The 18,057-nt window shown below is 48.7% G+C and overlaps 1 protein-coding gene across 1 annotated transcript; it reads right to left on the bottom strand.

Moving 5' to 3' along the window:
• Positions 1-4,634: 4,634 nt before the first annotated feature.
• CHRNB3 (cholinergic receptor nicotinic beta 3 subunit) lies at positions 4,635-17,847 on the bottom strand. Its single transcript, XM_072859087.1, has 6 exons — positions 17,805-17,847; positions 13,843-13,994; positions 12,744-12,788; positions 7,203-7,312; positions 6,095-6,977; positions 4,635-4,769 (listed from the first exon to the last, which is right to left on the bottom strand). The coding sequence occupies exons 1-6, from the start codon at positions 17,845-17,847 to the stop codon at positions 4,635-4,637; spliced, it is 1,368 nt and encodes a 455-aa protein (XP_072715188.1).
• Between the last annotated feature and the right edge of the window lie 210 nt (positions 17,848-18,057).

Below are 18,057 nucleotides of genomic sequence, written 5' to 3'. Positions count from 1 at the left end.
CCACTCCTGGGATATACTTTCTTGAAGAATTTGTATTTTTTTTTAAATCCCTGCTGTACACTGTGTTTAGAGATGCTACTAAATGGCATTTGCTCTGCTGGCTCTTTAATCAGAAAGGAGGGGAGGAGAAACAAAGGGAATTTGAAGAGGAGAGCTGCATTCTGAGCCCAAAAGCTTCATTTCTACAGGAAAGATATCTGACTGCCAGCATTCACTGTTGCAGTCTATGACCATACAAACAATGAAAATATTATGGTGGAAGGTGTACTGCACTGGTGTCTTAAGCATGACAACTACTACCCCACAGCCAGTAAGCTGACTTCAGCAAAATCCCTGGGTTTTTTGCCAAAGGATTCACAATTGTACAGCTCCTCATCTCCAGTTAGGAAGCTTCCGTGCCCCAGCATCAGCTCCCTGAATTTGTAATTTACAGTACTACACATCTCTCTGTCTTGCCTCTGGACCTCAAACACAGGGTTTGGACAGTTTAGCTTGTCAGCCTGGTATCATAATAAAGGAAGATTTACGAAGTTATGTTCTGTCTCTTTCTGAGTGTACTATTTCCCTTTCCTTCCCCCCACCCAGTAACTTTTGGATCCTTCTTTTGCCATTTTCAGCTGTGTTTCCACATTCAAGACTGGGAGCCTTGTGTAGTCCTGTCAGCTTGGTGGAACTAGTTGGCTGATTAGAGAGAGTGGGGGTGAGGGACATGACAAGCATCTCACCTTGGAGAAAGCTGCAGGAGGGGCCCACCTCTGAGCAGACATGGAAGAACCCACACAAAAGTGACATTTTTGCTTGGCCCAGCTCTTTTTGGGGGACCTTCTAACTGAAATACCAAGAAAAGTTTCAACCAGAGCTGGTGCCATCCCAGACACTGAGTTGGGTCGCATGTCACACACAGCCACAGGAGAAGTAGCCATGTTCACTGCAGGGCACACAGAGTGGTGTGTCTATTCTCGCCCCCTCAGCTTCAAAGCTGCATCAGCAACGCCCCTTATTATATGTCCCAGTGATACGAGTAGCACTGGCAGCAAGAAATCTCCTTTCCTTGAGAGTGATGGCATCTATGAATTAATTTTAAAAGCACAGAAGCAATTTGACAGCTTGACTAGCTCATTACATTCTCTTCCCAAGGGAGACCATCTTTCCACTTTCCCCCCACTAAAAGGCCCAGAGGAGTTTGTCATATTTGTCTCTTGGTGAATGGATGATACACATGGTCCTGCCAAGCATTGCCAAGGCCCTGGCAAACCAGTGCCCAGAAATCAAGGTAACACATGTTGAGGCAGCAGTAAGGCAGAGGGTTGCTGGGTTTTTTTAAGATTTGCAATTTGCAATGTTGTCATCCACAGGCAGAACCCATGGAGGAGAGGGAAGGAGCCCATCAGAGGACTGTCTGTCCAAATGTCCTCCCTAGTTGTGTTTTTCAGTGTCAGGCCAGGCTGTGGGAGATGCTGAATGCATTTGTGGGCCAGCAGCAAAGACATTCAGGGAAGCTCAGAAACAGCCAGTGCAAGGAATCGGGCGGGAGTGTCGATCTGCTTGAGGGTAGGAAAGCCCTGCAGAGGCATCTGGACAGGCTGGATTGATGGGCTGAGGTCAACTGTATGAGGTTCAACAAGGCTAAGTGCCAGGTCCTGCACTTGGGCCACAACAACCCCATGCAACGCTACAGGCTTGGAGAAGAGTGGCTGGAAAGCTGCTTGGCGGAAAAGGACCTGGGGGTGTTGGTTGACAGCCGGCTGAATATGAGCCAGCAGTGTGCCCAGGTGGCCAAGAAGGCCAATAGCATCCTGGCTTGTATCAGGAATAGTGTGGCCAGCAGGATCAGGGAAGTGATTGTGCCCCTGTACTCGGCACTGGTGAGGCCGCACCTCGAATACTGTGTTCAGTTTTGGGCCCCCCACTACAAGAGAGACATTGAGGTGCTGGAGCGTGTCCAGAGAAGGGCAACAAAGCTGGTGAATGGTCTAGAGAACAAGTCTTGTGAGGAGAGGCTGAGGGAACTGGGGTTGTTTAGCCTGGAGAAAAGGAGGCTGAGGGGAGACCTTATTGCTCTCTACAGCTACCTGAAAGGAGGTTGTAGTTAGGCGGGTGTTGGTCTCTTGTCCCAGGTAGCAAGTGATAGGACAAGAGGAAATGGCCTCAAGTTGCATCAGGAGAGGTTTAGATTGGATATTAGGAAAAATGTCTTTACTGAAAGGGTGGTCAAGGATTGTAACAGGCTGCCCAGAGAGGTGGTAGGGTCACCATCCCTGGAGGAGTTCAAAAACCTTGTAGATGCGGCACTTCAGGACATGGTTTAGTCGGCATGGAGGTGTTGGGTTGACAGTTGGAACAGATGATCTTAGAAGTCTTTTCCAACCTTAATGATTCTATGATTCTATGATTCTATTATTCTAAGGAAATAATGAGTAGTGAGACTACACATGTAGCAGTCCCAGATGCAGTGCTAGGAAGACCAGAGGCCAAAAGCCATACCTGTGCAGTGTTCATACCTCTCCCACTCCAAGGGCCTGAGCCCTGCTGGCCTTTACCAGCATAAGCCAGAAGCAGCAGCTTGGCATCAGATGCAGCCACGTGAGACACAGCCATGCGTTGCCTGCGGGTGGGCAACCAAAATGTCGCAAGGTGAGGACAGGACCATCTGCCAGCTAAATACCTGAAGCACTTGCCCAGGAGAGGATTTTGTCATCTGTCATGGCTAACAGGCAGCCCCTGGCAGTAGTTCTCAAAGGGAAAACCTATCACTAATTGATTTCAAGAGTCTGTAAATAAGGCAAAGAAGAGTTTCCTGGCTGTTTTCCTATGGATATTTCACAGTACTGGCCAGGGGAACAAACTGACTTAAACAACACAAGAGAGGAGCAGCTGGTAGTAAGGTCAACCTGTTAAGAGCTTGATACCGGTGTCTTATGTTAAGATATCTATCTACATATGCTGAACTAAATGGGTCTGTTCTAGGTTCCTGCAATATAATAACCATATCTGAATGCTCCCTCCTCAAACTCACACACAGAGCTAAAAAGTTACGAGGACTTTCCAAGAATGTGACAACACCTCTGTTTGAATAGATTTGAGACAAGGCTTTTAAAATGGGCTACAATCTAGAGTCTGTTGACAACAAAGCAACAATAAAGCCCAGCATATGAGCACTTTCACCACAGGAATCATTTACTAAATACATCTTTATTAATAATGATTGCACAAGTGAACAGAACTTTCTGCAGTGACACAAGATAGGATGTTATTAACTCACAGGGGTCTGGTGTGCATGCATAATCCAAGCACAAGTATACCTCTGTGTATTTCTAACACCTTCTAACCTCCATCCCTAGGGAGAAAGTTTCAAGGCTTGTTAAAGCTTTAACACCAGATTCACATTTAGATTGTCGAAAACTGGATCTCCAAATCCCTTGGTAGCCTTGAAAACATCTGCAAGTCCTGAATGGGATTTTCTAAAGCACTCCATGTTGGCAAAACACTGCCCCAGCAAAAGTGGTGAGAGCTTCTGTCAGGCCTCATTTACACTTTTAAGAGCTGTTTCTAATCATGCAGAAGGAGCCCATGTAAATGAATCACAGGAATGAAATGGAATGAATTGCCTGGGGAACATGAACAAGCCAACACCCAAAGATGTATCTTCCCAGTAGCCAGGCCACCCCACAGCTTTCAGGAGAAACTCCACTTCTGCACCAACCACAAGTTTCATTTGCCAAAAATTATGTCTGCAGCTTCCCTCCAACTGAACTGTTTAGGAAGATCACTGTTGCTTATGGAGTGGCATAGCCACCTTTCTCCATGTGATATGCTTCAGGTGATCTTCCACTTCCGCTTGTGAACTAGCAGGTGCAGGAGTCATAGTTTCTAAATGCAGAGCATGGGGAAAATTCTTACTTGTTCAGCCTTTTGGTATATTACAGAGCAGCAGGCAAAATTGCAAATAATACTGAAAAGTGGGTAACACCTTGTAGCTTCCTGATGGCCAAGAGGAGAGACAAAGTGTGCATGCCATAAAGGCTGGTAGCAGGTGGGCAGAATGGTAAGTTCTGCCACTGTTGAGCTGATACTGCAGCAAGGTGAGGCCACAGGGTCAAGGATTCGAACATCCCATCTAAAAGGTATTTGTACTTATTCTGATGCACATGCTGAGTGATTGCTAGTTCTGACACATGCACAAAGCTATCTGTAGAAACTTTGTGGGTTTTACTTGGATGTGTAGATAAACTGATTTGTGTTCTTACAATAACTTCTTTTATAAAGTAGCATTTTAACTGACAGATCTGCTTTGTAAGTATAATCATTGTGCCAGAAGTACCATTTCCAATTTTAACTAATAATCTTGGCTTTTATTGTAATATAACCAAGCTACTAGTAAAATACTTATAACCCAGTTGTGCAACCCCAGTTCACTTTAGGAATCAGCTGTGCACCAAGCCCTTCTCTGATCTCAGCCAAATCTGTAACTGGTAGAGTTGTATGAAGACAGAAAGCACTAGTCAACACCCGCTGTTCCCATCACCTTCCCTCGTTCTTGCTGTTGCTTCCCATCCTGTACAATAGAGACCAAGCTCGAAGGCACCACCATCCCTTGGCATTGTACTTGTTGAATGCTACTGTGGGAGCATTTTCTACAAAGTGCTGTTCAGCCACATCTGTAACGCAGGGGTAAAGATGAGAACTGAACCTGTCACTGACACCACCAGAAATAACCACAGGAAGATCCGATCCAGGACTTGAGCTACAAATTTCCAGTCTTGGACAACCTGGGAAGGAGAGAGGGAGGACAAACAGAAACAATAATGAGCCCAGTACTTTGTTGATACTGCTAAATATATTTCAGCTCAAAAAATCTGTTTTTAAAATTAGAAGTTCGTAGTGTACTGTATCCTAAAACTGACACAGATCACCTTTTCAGCACCCATAGCTGTGAGTCACTCAAAACACCAAAACAATTCCATAGTTTTACACACATGGTAATCAGACTTCTTTCAGCCTGTGCAAAAGCTTTTAGCTAAGTGCGTATGTGAAAGTTTACAGACTGAAGCTTGAAGATGGCTTTATAATGAACTGGGTTTCTTTTCACAGAACTGCATTTCCCTTGCAGTGCCAGGACTTGGCTCTAGCACAGCACTTCAACACAGACATTGCTTCCAGCACAACTGGTCCCATTGGTTTGTGTTTGCTTAAGTGCTCTGTTGGCTCAGATTGTGTGCATTCAGAAGAGGGATTTTGCATTGTGAGTACTAGCACAACCCTGCACACACAAAAGAGCTATTTATAAAAGCAATTCAAGGGACTTTTTAAATTAAAAATTATTTGAGCTTCAAACAGAAGGCTTCAGTCATGCACACTATATGCTCACATACTGCATGTTTGATTTACTGTTCATCTTTCTGCTGAAGTCCTCTCAGCACAGTTTGAACAAAGCCCTGGCTTTTGCTAGGAGTGTGCTAACAGAAGTTCTTCTCTTTCCATATGCTGCTAGGTGCATCTCTGCTGTCCTACCCTCGCATGAGATGCGTTCTTTATGCACACAGTAATTTGCCATTTTAATAGCCAGGTGGATTGTTGGGAGGAGGAGAAAGATGGTAGTCAGGGACTAATCTGAACTGATGTTAGTGAAAATCTAGAAGACCTCCACTCAAAACAGGGCAGCTACACTGTGTACAGTTGCTGGGAGGCCAAGACTGAGACCTAGAAACTGCCATAGAGCCTGCCTATAAGCGTTGTGAAAGATACACTTTCAGAGCATGTGACAGTTCAGAGTCTTTCCAGATTCATGTCTATCCCCCACTTAAGCAGGACCAGGTTATTCAAATAATCCCAAAACAGGAATTCCTCCAGGAGAGGCTGCCATGGCCTCTTGCAGGGACTGAAGAGCAGGGACTACCACAGCACAATACAGTGCTCCTTGAAGCAATGCGTCTTCCCACAAAACATTATTTATCAAGGAGGGGAAGCTCCCAGGACACATCTCAGATGAGAGCAGGAAGAAGAGGCAAAGGGAAACACATGCAGAAAAGGCAGGAGCTTGGAAGCCATTGCTGTCAAGGAAACTGTGATCGCTCCTTGCCGTCCCTTCACCTACCTGTCTGATGAAATGCTCCTTTTTAACGTGCCTGGAAATGTATCGAATGGAGTCAGCTGCCTTTTCCAGAAAGGCAATAACAATTTTCTCTCCGTCTTTTGCTTGCTTGTGTTTCTGCTTCCCCGGGAAATTTGGTTTCAAGGTGGTTTCCTTTTCTTCAGTCTCTGAGAAGGAGTAACGATCTACATGGCCCTTCATGCAGAGCAGCCGAGGCAACTTCTGGAGGAAGAGTCTTTTAACCCAGGGAGCCATGGGATGGTAAGTTGCTGAGGAGCGGTGGTGGACATTGATAACAAACACAGTCACGATGATAGAAAGGGTCACAAAAATCATGATGAAGAGCAGATACTCACCGATCAGAGGGATGACTTTGGAAGAAGAAGGGATTATTTCCTCAATCACTAAAAGGAAAACAGTGAGGGAGACTAGAACTGATGTAGACAATGAAAGCTTTTCTCCTTCATCTGAAGGCAGGTAAAACACCAGGACAGTTAGGAAAGACAATCCCAGGCAAGGGATTATTAAGAAAAGAGTGTAAAACAGCGGAAGGCGTCTCAACACAAAGGAGTAAGTGACAAAGGGGTAAGAGTACAGCCCATCCTTCCTGTTGCCTTTCATACCTTTGGCATTTAAGATCTCCCACTCCCCATTATCAAAGAAGTCTTTCCTGTCTACATTTTCATCCACTAAAATCAAGTCAACCATACTGCCGTCATATGTCCACGACCCAAACTTCATGGAACAGTTCTGCCTGTCGAAGGGGAAGAAGGTCACATCCATCGTGCAGGAGCTTTTATAACTGGCCGGTGGCGTCCAGGTCACCACTCCATTGTACTTCACTATGACTTTGGTCATCAGGGATCCTTCAAAACGTCCATCAGCACTGGGAGTTGGACAGGAAGAAACAGTACCAAGTTCAGGACTATGTTTGCCCCAGTCCTACCCCCTCCCAGCTCTGCTTTCTACCCATCACCTGGAGCACAAGGGAAGGCAACATTCATACTGCCTAAAGAAGCAGCCTTCTGACAGCACACACAAGCTTCATGGTGGCTGACATGCCTTGTCCAAGCTCTGCCCTAAGCCTGGAGCAAGGAGCCATGCTACTCACTTTTCAAACAAAACAATGTCGGGAAGCCACAGGGACTCAGAGGGGACACGGATAGCGGTGATCCCACCATATTCCTCTGGATTCCAGGAGAGCTTGTGGTCGATCCATTCCTGTAACAAGCCAGCAGAGCCCTCTGCCAAGTCATACACAACAGCCTCGTTCTTCCTCCCACCACCTGCCTCAGAGGGACTGCATTGCACAGCGCAATGGCCAGAGCTTGGTGTAAGACTGCTCAGCTGCAGAGAAGGTGCCAGGCAGGCACGGCTGGGAGCTGTTAATCACCACAAGCACTGCCCCTCCAGCCACAGGTGGGCCCCAGCAACCTACCCCTTTGCAGGCAACCTCAAGGCAGGCACTCCTGGAGACCACTTGACTCTCACCTCACCCACCACCCTGCCCAGCCCACCTGAGGGTAGTCCAGAAGGAAGGAGCCACTTCCCTTTGGTATGGCACCTCTTCTTCCCTCTGAGAACCAGCCCACGGTGTTTTCGGCTGGCACTGACCCCATAGAAGAGCCAGGTGGCATGGCTACTACTACCCAAGTGACAGAGACGTGGCCTTTAATTACTTTTCAGTGGAGACCTGGCTTTTTTTCAGTGAACAGAATACACTAATTGTCATGGTTTAACCCTAGTCGGCAACTAAGCACCACACAACTGCTCGCTCACCCTCCCCCCCCGCAGTGGGATGGGGGAGGGAATTGGAAGAGCAAAAGTAAGAAAACTTGAGGGTTGAGATAAGTACAGTTTAACAGGTAAAGCAAAAGCCACGCACGCAAGCAAAGCAAAACAAGGAATTCATTCACCACTTCCCATGGGCAGGCAGGTGTTCAGCCATCTCCAGGAAAGCAGGGCTCCATCACGCGTAATGGTTACTTGGGAAGACAAACACCATTACTCTGAATGTCCCCCCATTCCTTCTTCTTCCCCAGCTTTATATACTGAGCATGACGTCATATGGTATGGAATAGCCCTTTGGTCAGTTTGGATCAACTATGCTGGCTGTGTCTCCTCCCAGCTTCTTGTGCACCTGGCAGAGCATGGGAAGCTGAAAAGTTTTTGACTGGTGTAATCATTACTTAGCAACAACTAAAACATCAGTGTGCTATCAACATTATTCTCATACTAAATCCAAAACACAGCACTATATTAGCTACTAGGAAGGAAATTAGTCCTATCCCAGCTGAAACCAGGACACTAACATCTGTACACTCTCCTTGCAAACCAAATAATTGTTCTTTCATCAGAAAGACCTGCATACTATTGCAGGAAAAATAATGCGATGGTATTGTAAAGCATTTGGTTACAGTCCTGTAAGAGATAACACTAAAAAAGCAAAAGCAGGGGGAGTCCTGTCCATTTTCATCATGCTGAACTCCAGAATAATTTTTCTCTCCTCTTTTTGTTTTTCAGATGGGGAGATCCTAGCAAAGTGGCTCTAGCAACCTGGAGATTTCCACAGAGATGCAGTGGAAAAGCACCTCTCTGATTCCTGTTCATTATTGATGGGGGCTTTCACTTGCCCACAGGAATAGCAGCAAGAGGAAGCAAGAGCTGTAGACTGAGGTCAATACCCAGAAGTGCAAGATGAAGCACTTTCCATTAAGCTCCAGCACTAAGAGCTCCCCAGGGATGTGGGGGCCTCAGCCTTCTCTGGGCAATTTCCTCCATGACTTAAGAACAAACCAAAAAGCAATGTTCTCTGCTTCTTCTCCCACCATATTGTTTCCCTCTTACTTCTTCGATTCCACATGCTTTTCACAGCTATACCTAAAGACACTTGGTTTTGCAGTCCTTTACAGTGTGACAGGAACCCAGAGCCTCAGCAGAGACCTAAACACAGACAGTGAGAACAAGTGTCTTCCTCCTCCAGCTACAGGGAAGGGATGGGGCCCAAGGTCATGGGAAGGTGGCTCCAAGACCCCTCCTAAAATCTGGCCCAAGGCACAAGCAAAGGAGGCAGTTGCCCAGGGTGGTACTATGGCAGGATTAATAGCCCCACTACCTGCACCAGAAGGGGTATGGACCCACCTTCTGAACTGCCCAAATGGCTGACGTCAGCTATCAGGCACAGCCCTCCACCCCTGGCTCCTCCTGCTGCTGAAGGAGGGATGGGAGCTGTTCAGATGTGGAAAGAGAAGAGGGGTCATTGCTGCTCTTAGCCTCAGAAGCAGGGGCAGAGCATACCACTTCTAGCCTGAACTTGCCTCTGTGGATGGGTATCTACCAGATGTTTCCAGCAGCCTGGGCTGTTAGGTGGGCACAGACTCACGTGTGTCCTGGACACCTCCTGTAATAGGTGCAAGGGGGCTTAGGCTGGAAACATACCTGTTATGCAAGAGGATAGCCAGGGCTGACAGCAGCAGCCAATGCAGTCACCCCGTAGCCTGCACTAACACAACAGAAGCAAATACCCTGTGAGCCACTTGGAGATATAATCATCCCTCTGGAGGGGAATTGGAGCAGCCCCTTGGCCTGGGTTATTTGCTGCATCTGCAGTACTCCTCCCTCCCCCCTGCCCTGCATTGATTTCTCTCCCAGCTAAAGTGCTCTTTCATGTCTGCAAGGCAAATGGTTGCGTGTCTTCTTACTAGAGCAGAAAATAGATTGTGTGCAGTCTTTGAAGATGAGCAGTTTAAAATGGGAATCTCCCTATGGGCTATGCTGACACAAACTGTAGCAGCAGATGCGAAGGGTCCTTCCCTCTCTTCTCCCTTTCTTCCAAACTGTTCCAGACCCTCCCATCGCTCTCCCCTTCCTCCCATTCTGCCAAATTCCTGTCTCTGGGCTGTCATTCAAGTGCTTAACCCACAGCAAGTGGACCAAGAAACACTGGACCCAGATTCTTGACCCTTGCTAGTAGACTCCATAGTTTGCCCAAACCCAGATACTTTCTGAGCAACCACTAAAAGCTCCCGTGCACCTTGTGTGTCTGCTTCTATGCACATCATCAAGTTGCACCATCTTAAGCATCTGGATGTTTCAGGTAAAAAAAAAAAAGAAAACCCTTGGATTTAAGCTTTGCTCACCTAAGAAAAGCCAGACTCTTGCAGAGAAATGATGATGGTGATTCCCCCTCAACCTCACACACCCAGGGTGAGGACCAGACTTCCCTGACCTCCCCAGCTGCTGCAGAAGGACAGGGTCTGTGTCATTAGAGAGTTCTGGTTTGTTTTAGTGTTTTTCACTTTCCCCTACCCAAAAGAAAAAATTCTTTTAATTCTGCTTAGTTTTATGGACCTTTTCCTAGCTGTTGTGCTTATGCACTCTAATAATCCCCTAAGCACTGGATTGCACATGGGACCAGTTCACACTAAGCCTACAGGAATGCATGACTCCCAAAGCAGGACACCTGGGTCAAGCCACAGGTATTTAGTGCTCAGCCTGACCTCCTGGGGACATCTGCATGTGTGAAAATCAGAGCCTGTGTCTCACTTATTTTCTGCTCCCTTTGCGTTTCATTTGGGCCTTGATGTTCTCAGCCCTTCAGATGGAGAAGGGGTATTAGAAACAGTAACAACTCGTGAGAGCCCAGCTCAGCAATTCTGAAAATCACAGTGCTGAGTTACCCTAGGGAGCTGCCCTGGCTAAAACCTGAGCACAGTCTCCAAGCGCCTCCAGAGAAATCAGCATGTCTACAGTGCAGACTCCTGGGTAGGTCCTTCTTTTAGCCACAGCATGAGGCAGAAGGATCAGATAAAGTGGCTTCCCCCTCATCCTCACCCTGCCCCACACCCAAGAGGCAATGAGTGGATGGTGGCATGTCCCAGCATGTTTGGAGTAACCTGCAGCAGAACCTGGTTTCCCACAGCAAGAGTGGTGACACAGGCTCCAGGCTATGACTCTGGGGAAGTCAATGCTGCAATACAAACAGGATGCTCAGCATGGATCGGCTAACCCAAAATATCCCCACACAGGTTCATGCAGCAATGGAGAAAGGATTGGTAGGTGTCTGTCTGCATTAGCACCTCAGGCCTAATACCCTTGGGCAGCCTGGATGTGCATTTGGCCTGCTAATGTGAGTCAATACTTCAGGTCCCTCTCTTCTGCAGTCACTGTAACCTGGATGAAGATGTCACCCAGCCAGAGGGATGAAGGCTGCCCCAGGGCATAGGAGTCTTTGCTGTGCTGGATGGAGCAAGCAGCCAAGTCTTCCTGAAGAAGAAGGAGATGGTCAGACCCAGGAACATTCTGCCAAAGGTTGCAAAAGGCTGTAAAATCTTTCTGGGGACGCTTGCAGGAAGAGAGAGAATGAGTAGGGTGAAGTGGGTTGATTTCACACATGCAGACTGCAGGGCCTGGACCTGCAGCAGGAGGTGGGTGCTGCAGCCTGCAAGGAGAGAGGGTGGGAATGGGAAGAAGGCAGACAGGGGGCAAGGGGTTACCTTTGTAGGAGGGCTCTGCTGTCTGCCCAAGTGGCTACTCAAACAGAGTAAGGAAGCCAAGATCTGGTCCTGTGCACATGAGGGGCTCTGCAATTGCAGCTGAAGGTGGGAAAAATGTAACACTGCAGCTCTTTCAGGGAAGGCTCTCAGCAATGGGATTCAGATCAGCAGCAAATTTCCCCAGCAAAAGGGGAAATTCCTGTCCTCCCTGCAGTGGGGGGAAGTCTGAGCTTCTCCTTCTGAAAGGGAGAGACCATCACTGCATATAGTGTCCATACGGCCTTTAGGGGTCCTGCTCCACCCCGAAGCTCACACTCACTGCAGCACTACAGGTACCAGATTGAGAACAAAAACTGACCTGCATTTCTCCTCCTCCAGCCCAGCAACCCCTGGGAACCACCTCCCATGGCATCATTTCAAGTACGGCTTGGATTTATGTCCTTTGCCTAGGACCAGCTGACATGTTTATAGATACTCACATGGCTGAGAGACTTAAAGTAATTGTCACAAGGTCAATAAACTGGTGCAATGCAATCTAAACCAAATGCAGTGTTCCTCAGGAGTGGAGAAGAAAGAAGACCTAACAGTTCAGCTTGCACCTTTACCCCACTTGTATAAATTATTGTCACTTCCAGAAGGAATTATGTTAGAGAGATCTGATTAATTTGCCACAGATTTTAATTTTTGGGGGGGTAACATGCTGGCGTCTTCTTTCTCTTTACTTACGCTGAAGAAGAAATCTATCCGAGGCACTGCTCTTAGCTCGGGCAAGAGAGACAGTACTGGCGTGACCTCTAAGTCTGAGACAGGATGGTCCCTCAGGGCACACACAGCATCCCAGGGACAGCCATTGCAGTATCAGGAGATGTTGCTTCCCTGAAATACAGCTGGCTTAAGTGCACAGCCAGGGTGCAGGAGAGGAGAAGAGGGTACCCTATTTCCTAAAGGCCCACCTGCCTGCCTTTCTGCACCTTTATGCATTTGCTGAAGGGAGAAGAGTAAAGTAAAAACTTCAGGCAAGGTAACATGGTGCTGCTTTTGTCTGGCCACTCGACACCACAAAAGGGGATGTCTGGTGCGGTGGGCAGCAGGCTGGGATGGCCACTCAGCTCAGCAGCCCCGCACTGTAAGGGGAGGTCTGATTTGGTCTAATTTACCTGCTTCAGCCACACGTTGGTTGTCATCAGCTGATTCTTCTCATCCTAGGGTGACACAAGGTAGAGAGGATTGCAATACCAAAACAGCCAGCAGAAACAGACACTATCCTGCTGAATCCAACCCTGTGCTGAGCAGAGGAGATTCCTACGGTCCTGTTTCCCCATGGGCCTGGGCTCTTCAGTCAGTGTTGGGGGAAGCAAACTGACTTTCTAGGTGCTGTCCCTGCTCTCGCTGGGAGCTCCTGAGGCTGGAAAACTGAGGTCTGGCATTTCACAGCAGCCTGAAGGACTCAGATGCCAAAGAGCAGGGAGGCAGCAGGGCTCAGCTGGCAAGTGGGGCCAGGACATACATGGTTGTGGGCTCACAGGATGGGTCATCTCCCCACACTGCTCAGCTTGGAGTGAGTTTGGGAAGATACAAGCTGAAACATTGTCCTGAATATGTAAATAAAGCACAAAATTAGAGTCTGCCTTCCATGGCATAAGGGGATGCTGCCAGGGGCCAGGGGATGCAAGGAGCACACTGTTGTGTGGGTACCTCTGGGGCCAGTGCAAATGCCACCATGCATTGCAGTGATGGAGGGGAAAGGGAAAGGAAACTTTCCATGTGGGCAAAAACATGGGGTTGTCTGTTTTGCCTCTAATGTCTTATCTGAGTGGCCAGCTGGGTCAAGATATGAGCTGCCTTTGGCCTGGGTACAAGCTCACTTAGAGTGAACAATGTCCAACCAGCTCTACCCTTCCTCACCCCTGTCCTGTAGCTGCCTTGTCATTAAATTGCAAGCATAGGCACCAGGGACTGTCTGGCATGGGCTGCCTGATTAACACCTGATGCAATGAGGCCTTATTCCCTGAGAATAGCGGGGAAAAAGGACCTTCAGGTTTACTGCAAAACAAACGAGTCTTATGACCTGTGCTGCGCATGGGGCAGGAGGTCATGCCACCAGCACCGCATCACACTCAGCGTTTCGTTGCCTGACCATCACTTTGCATTTCATATGTCAGAAGGCAAAAGCCAATGGCATCACCATCCTCCCAGGTGGATGCACGACTGTCTATAAAAGAAGGGATGTTTTACCAAGCGCAGCGCAACACTTACCACATCCACAAGCTGTGATATCTTTAAGCCAAAAAGGACTTTGATGGTGTCGTTGGAGTTTTCCACAGGGCGGACCCATTTCTGATAGCCTTGAAATAAGTGCTTAAGGAGCGCGTCCTCATTTTCAGCGATTGAACTGAAGGCAGCCACATCTGGAAGAGAGCAACAGAGAGTGGGGGCATGCCAGAGAGCAGACGTGGAGAGCGGCACGACCTGAAGAAGTGAGGCAGAGAGATGATATGAGACAAAATCGCCTCTGGGCAGCTCTTGTCAGTACAATCTGTAGGAATTCAGATGCACAGACTCTCAGCAGAGCCAGGGCGAGGGGAGGGCAAGAGAGGGGGAGTGAGGGGAGGGGAGGCAAGACAGCCCAAGCACAACTCACACACCAAAAAGTCATCAGACCACAGCAGGGATGACTTTGTACTAGGTTTCTGTTTTCTGTGGCCTTTTTGTCTTGAGTCAAAGTACTTGCCCAGTCTTTCTTATTATTCTTTAGAAGATCCGCAGGCTCAGGGCATCAGGTACTCTCTTTCACTCTTGAGTAGTAAATATCCAGCCTGATAAATGCCACCCTGAGAAAGAGTGCTGGTTTTTCAGATACCTATGGTGTACCACAGAGAGCTGGGGCCACAGGGGAAACCTGGTCACTGTGGGGCAATCCCTGTCTGGCTGGCTTGCAACTAGAAACTGTGAGCATTTCAGGGCCCAGGGATTTCACTTGCACTTGGTTGGTTTCTATGGCCTCTCTGAGATGGAGGCTGCCCCGCACAAGGATCGGGGTGGTGGGATTTCCTTGCTGGAAGCTACAGGGCCTGTAAGCCAGATCTGAGGGAGCCTCATGCAGTGCTTGGAAATGAATCCTCCTTCTGGGTTTAACCACGAGATAGCAGCTAATTGTTGAGAATGCTGAATTCTCCTAGTTGGGGGGTGGGTTGGGTGGGCAACAGCATTGGCAGAGCAAAAAGCAAAAGGAGCTCCTCTGGCAGCAGGAGGAGCTGGATGATGCAGCCAGGGCCAGGTCTGCCCGCAGCCAAGCATGGAGCCATCATGGTTGGTACCTGCAAGACTTGGGGCTCTCCCAGTCCCTGGCACCAGGCTCCCCCTTCCCCTTGCTACCATGAAAAGGGAAGGGCCCTTCAGACCCTCCATCCTTTCCCAAATGCCAGCCCCACTCTCCGTGATGCTGAGATCCTGACATGACCTCCACCTCTTCCCTTGTGCGCACACACAGCACCCAAGGACAAGAAGGATTTCACCTCCCTTCAAAGGCACCATGGAGGAAAAAGGAGCTCGTGCCGATCGGCCCTGTGCTGCGGGGTCACAGCTAATATTCCTGTGCCAGCAGTCAAAGGGGACGTCACAGGGCGCTGCCCGGGTCCCTCCTGGTCCCCTCACCACCCCTGCGCACCCAGCCCCAGTGCGAGCAGGACACCTCTGCCTGGATTGACAGCCATTAGGTGCAGGAGGGTCTGCAGGCGGAGGGTCGCGGCCAAGGGACGGTGCGAGGACCGGGCAATGGACCTGGCAGAGCAGCCCAGCTGAGGGGCTCACACATGCTGTGCAGCAAACATGAGAGGTGAGGCAGCCCCCAGCAGGGCCCCTGTGCCATGGGGAGAGAGGAAAGGGCATCCGAGCCCAGCAGCCCCTCCAGAGAGACAACCAGAGGCAGAGGGTAATTCTCTGCCACATGCATGGAGGAAAGGCCATGACCGCAGACCACTGTCCATGTCCGTGTCCTCTTCCCCCAGCAGCTGCTGCCCATCTCCTGGGCAAGACCGGCCATGCATCCTCCTCTCCCTTGGCGGGGTCTGTGTGAGGCCATGGGCAAGGGAGACCTGGCTGGAAGCGGCACAGCTGAAGGACTGCCTGAAGCAAAAACCTGCCCACACACCAGAGCTTCCCGTTGGACAAAATCGTTCCCTAATGCAGTCTGGATTCTCTCAGGACAGCACAAGGTTCAAGCAGCACTGTCATCCCCCGCTTCCAGCCACAGCAAATGCCCATTCCTTTTTGAGAAGCTGTAAACTCTGAAGCCTAATGATTGCCACTCACAGGGTAACAATTAGTTTACTGCCAGATGTTCTAGCACAGGCTGTGCTTGTCCTCTGTTGTTGGACATGCAGTTGTGGTGGGGTTACCAAACCCTGGGGAGGTGGAGGTCAGCTAGTCAGAGGGAGCTTTCACACACCTTTCCACCTGCTCTGCACCACAGCCAGGGATGGGCTCATCCAGCTGTTGATACAGTTTATAGCAGCATCTGTGGCCACCCTGTGTCTTGCTGCTTTGTCACAGGCCTTTGAGGTCTGCTGTTACCAACTGGGAAACCACAAATGCCCCTTCTGCTTGCTCCAGGGTTTATTCTCACACCAGGGCTAACCCTAGCTCCACCACAGCAAATGGGGGGCAGAGTCTGGGGTCTGTCCTAGCAAACTGGATTGCCTGCCCAAACATGCCAGACAAGCATTGCATCCACAACCAAAGGAAGAGAAAGAACGCATTTCTCCCCCCTCACTACCCGCAACCTCAGTGGTCCAATCCCCTGACACATAAGAGTCTCTGCAGAGACCCCGGCTCCCAGCCCTTTCGTTTTCCCTGTAGGAGGTTGATAGGGGTGTGTGGTTGTTAAACACAGGAAATTTAGTGGGAAAGCCATTGAATAGAAAAACTCCACAACCCCAAAACCCGCAGGATCAAAACCAGCTTTGTCTTAATGCTGGAAATACATTACTCTGGGTTTCACAGAATCATAGAATCACAGAATGCTTTGCATTGGAAGGGACCTTTACAGGTCATCTAGTCCACCCCCCCTGCAAGAGCAGGGACATCTTTAACTAGATCAGGTTGCTCAGAGCCCCATCCAACCTGTTTATTTGAGTATAACTCCTTGCACACACAGAGGCAACCACACACCCCACAGGCACAGTGTCCGTGGCTGCGTATGAACTCCCTCATACGAAAATGGTGCCGTTTCACAGCCCATACCTCACATGAAGTCCAAGGGCCCTAATGCTCCATAGCATCAGGGTATAGCAGAGAGGTGGTAAAGCTGGTTTTGGGGCTGTATGTGTTGATTCTTAGCTGCTGGGGAAGCCACAGGAAAGAGTGAAAAAGACTTGCAAAGTCTCACAAAGAAGAAAGCCAGAAGGAACAAGATTCATGCCTTTATAAGACAGCCTCAGTACTTGCAGGAGACAGTTTAAAAGCACAAGTTTTTAATGAGAAGGAAGACATATGAAGCAGGAAAAAATAGCCTAACAGCTCCTTTGATCAAGCCCCATCTGATGATTAAGTTAGATAAAGCCATGGAGAAAACACTGAACAAAGTGGCACTGCCTTTGAAAAAACAGAGAAGCGGCCATAGGACAGATGCATCCCTGAATTTACCATATGGTGCACAGAGAAGGCAAAATTTGGGGAGCTCCCTGGCAGGTTACCGCATGTACAAGTCACTGAGCACTGTTTGCCATCTCCCCTCTCCCCCACGTTCCTGTTTCTCTCTGTGGTCCGTGCCAGGAGCAGTTCCCCACAGGCACAGGAGCAGGAGTGCTGGGGCAGGGAGTCTGCTAAACAAATGTGCAAAACATCCCGAGAAATACAGACAGGGTACACTTCGCCTTTCATCAGTTTGCTTGAGGCATTTCAGTTTTCCTCCTGGTGATGGAGATTCTCCCGTAACTCTCTTTAGCAGTGAGAGTCGAGCTTAGGATTTTTTTGTTAACTTCCACCCAGCGACCACCTCCCACCCCAGTTATTAAAATCTTATTGCCAAACTGGCTGTGGTTGCAATACAAAGGCAGCAGCTGATACAACCCTCTTTTGCTAGTCAGACAGTGTTAAGAAGAGGACAAAGGGAAGCTAGCATCCTACCTTGTCCCAGTAAGCAGCAGCTAACTGGCCAGCAGAAAAAAAAATCTTGAACATCTGCAGCTCGGCTTGGAAGAAGAAGAAATCGCACTTACCTGAGTGGCTCAGACACAGCGCAAAGAGCACTAGGCAAAGCATGGGCACCACCATGGCTTTTCCTTTAAATCTGATCTTTTGTTTTCATAAGCAAATCGGTCTCATCCTAGTAGGGGACTAAAACAATCTAGTTAAAAATCAAGGGAGACAATTGAGTCTGCAAGGCAAGACAGCACCTTTCGAGCCTTATCTTGCCTCATTATGACGGTCCATAAATCACACTTCATTGATTTTCAGTCAGCTGTCACATCC

This window comes from Ciconia boyciana, chromosome 4, assembly GCF_034638445.1.
Source record: "Ciconia boyciana chromosome 4, ASM3463844v1, whole genome shotgun sequence".
Taxonomy (NCBI): Eukaryota; Metazoa; Chordata; class Aves; order Ciconiiformes; family Ciconiidae; genus Ciconia; species Ciconia boyciana.
This window is presented reverse-complemented; position numbering and strand designations above follow the sequence as displayed.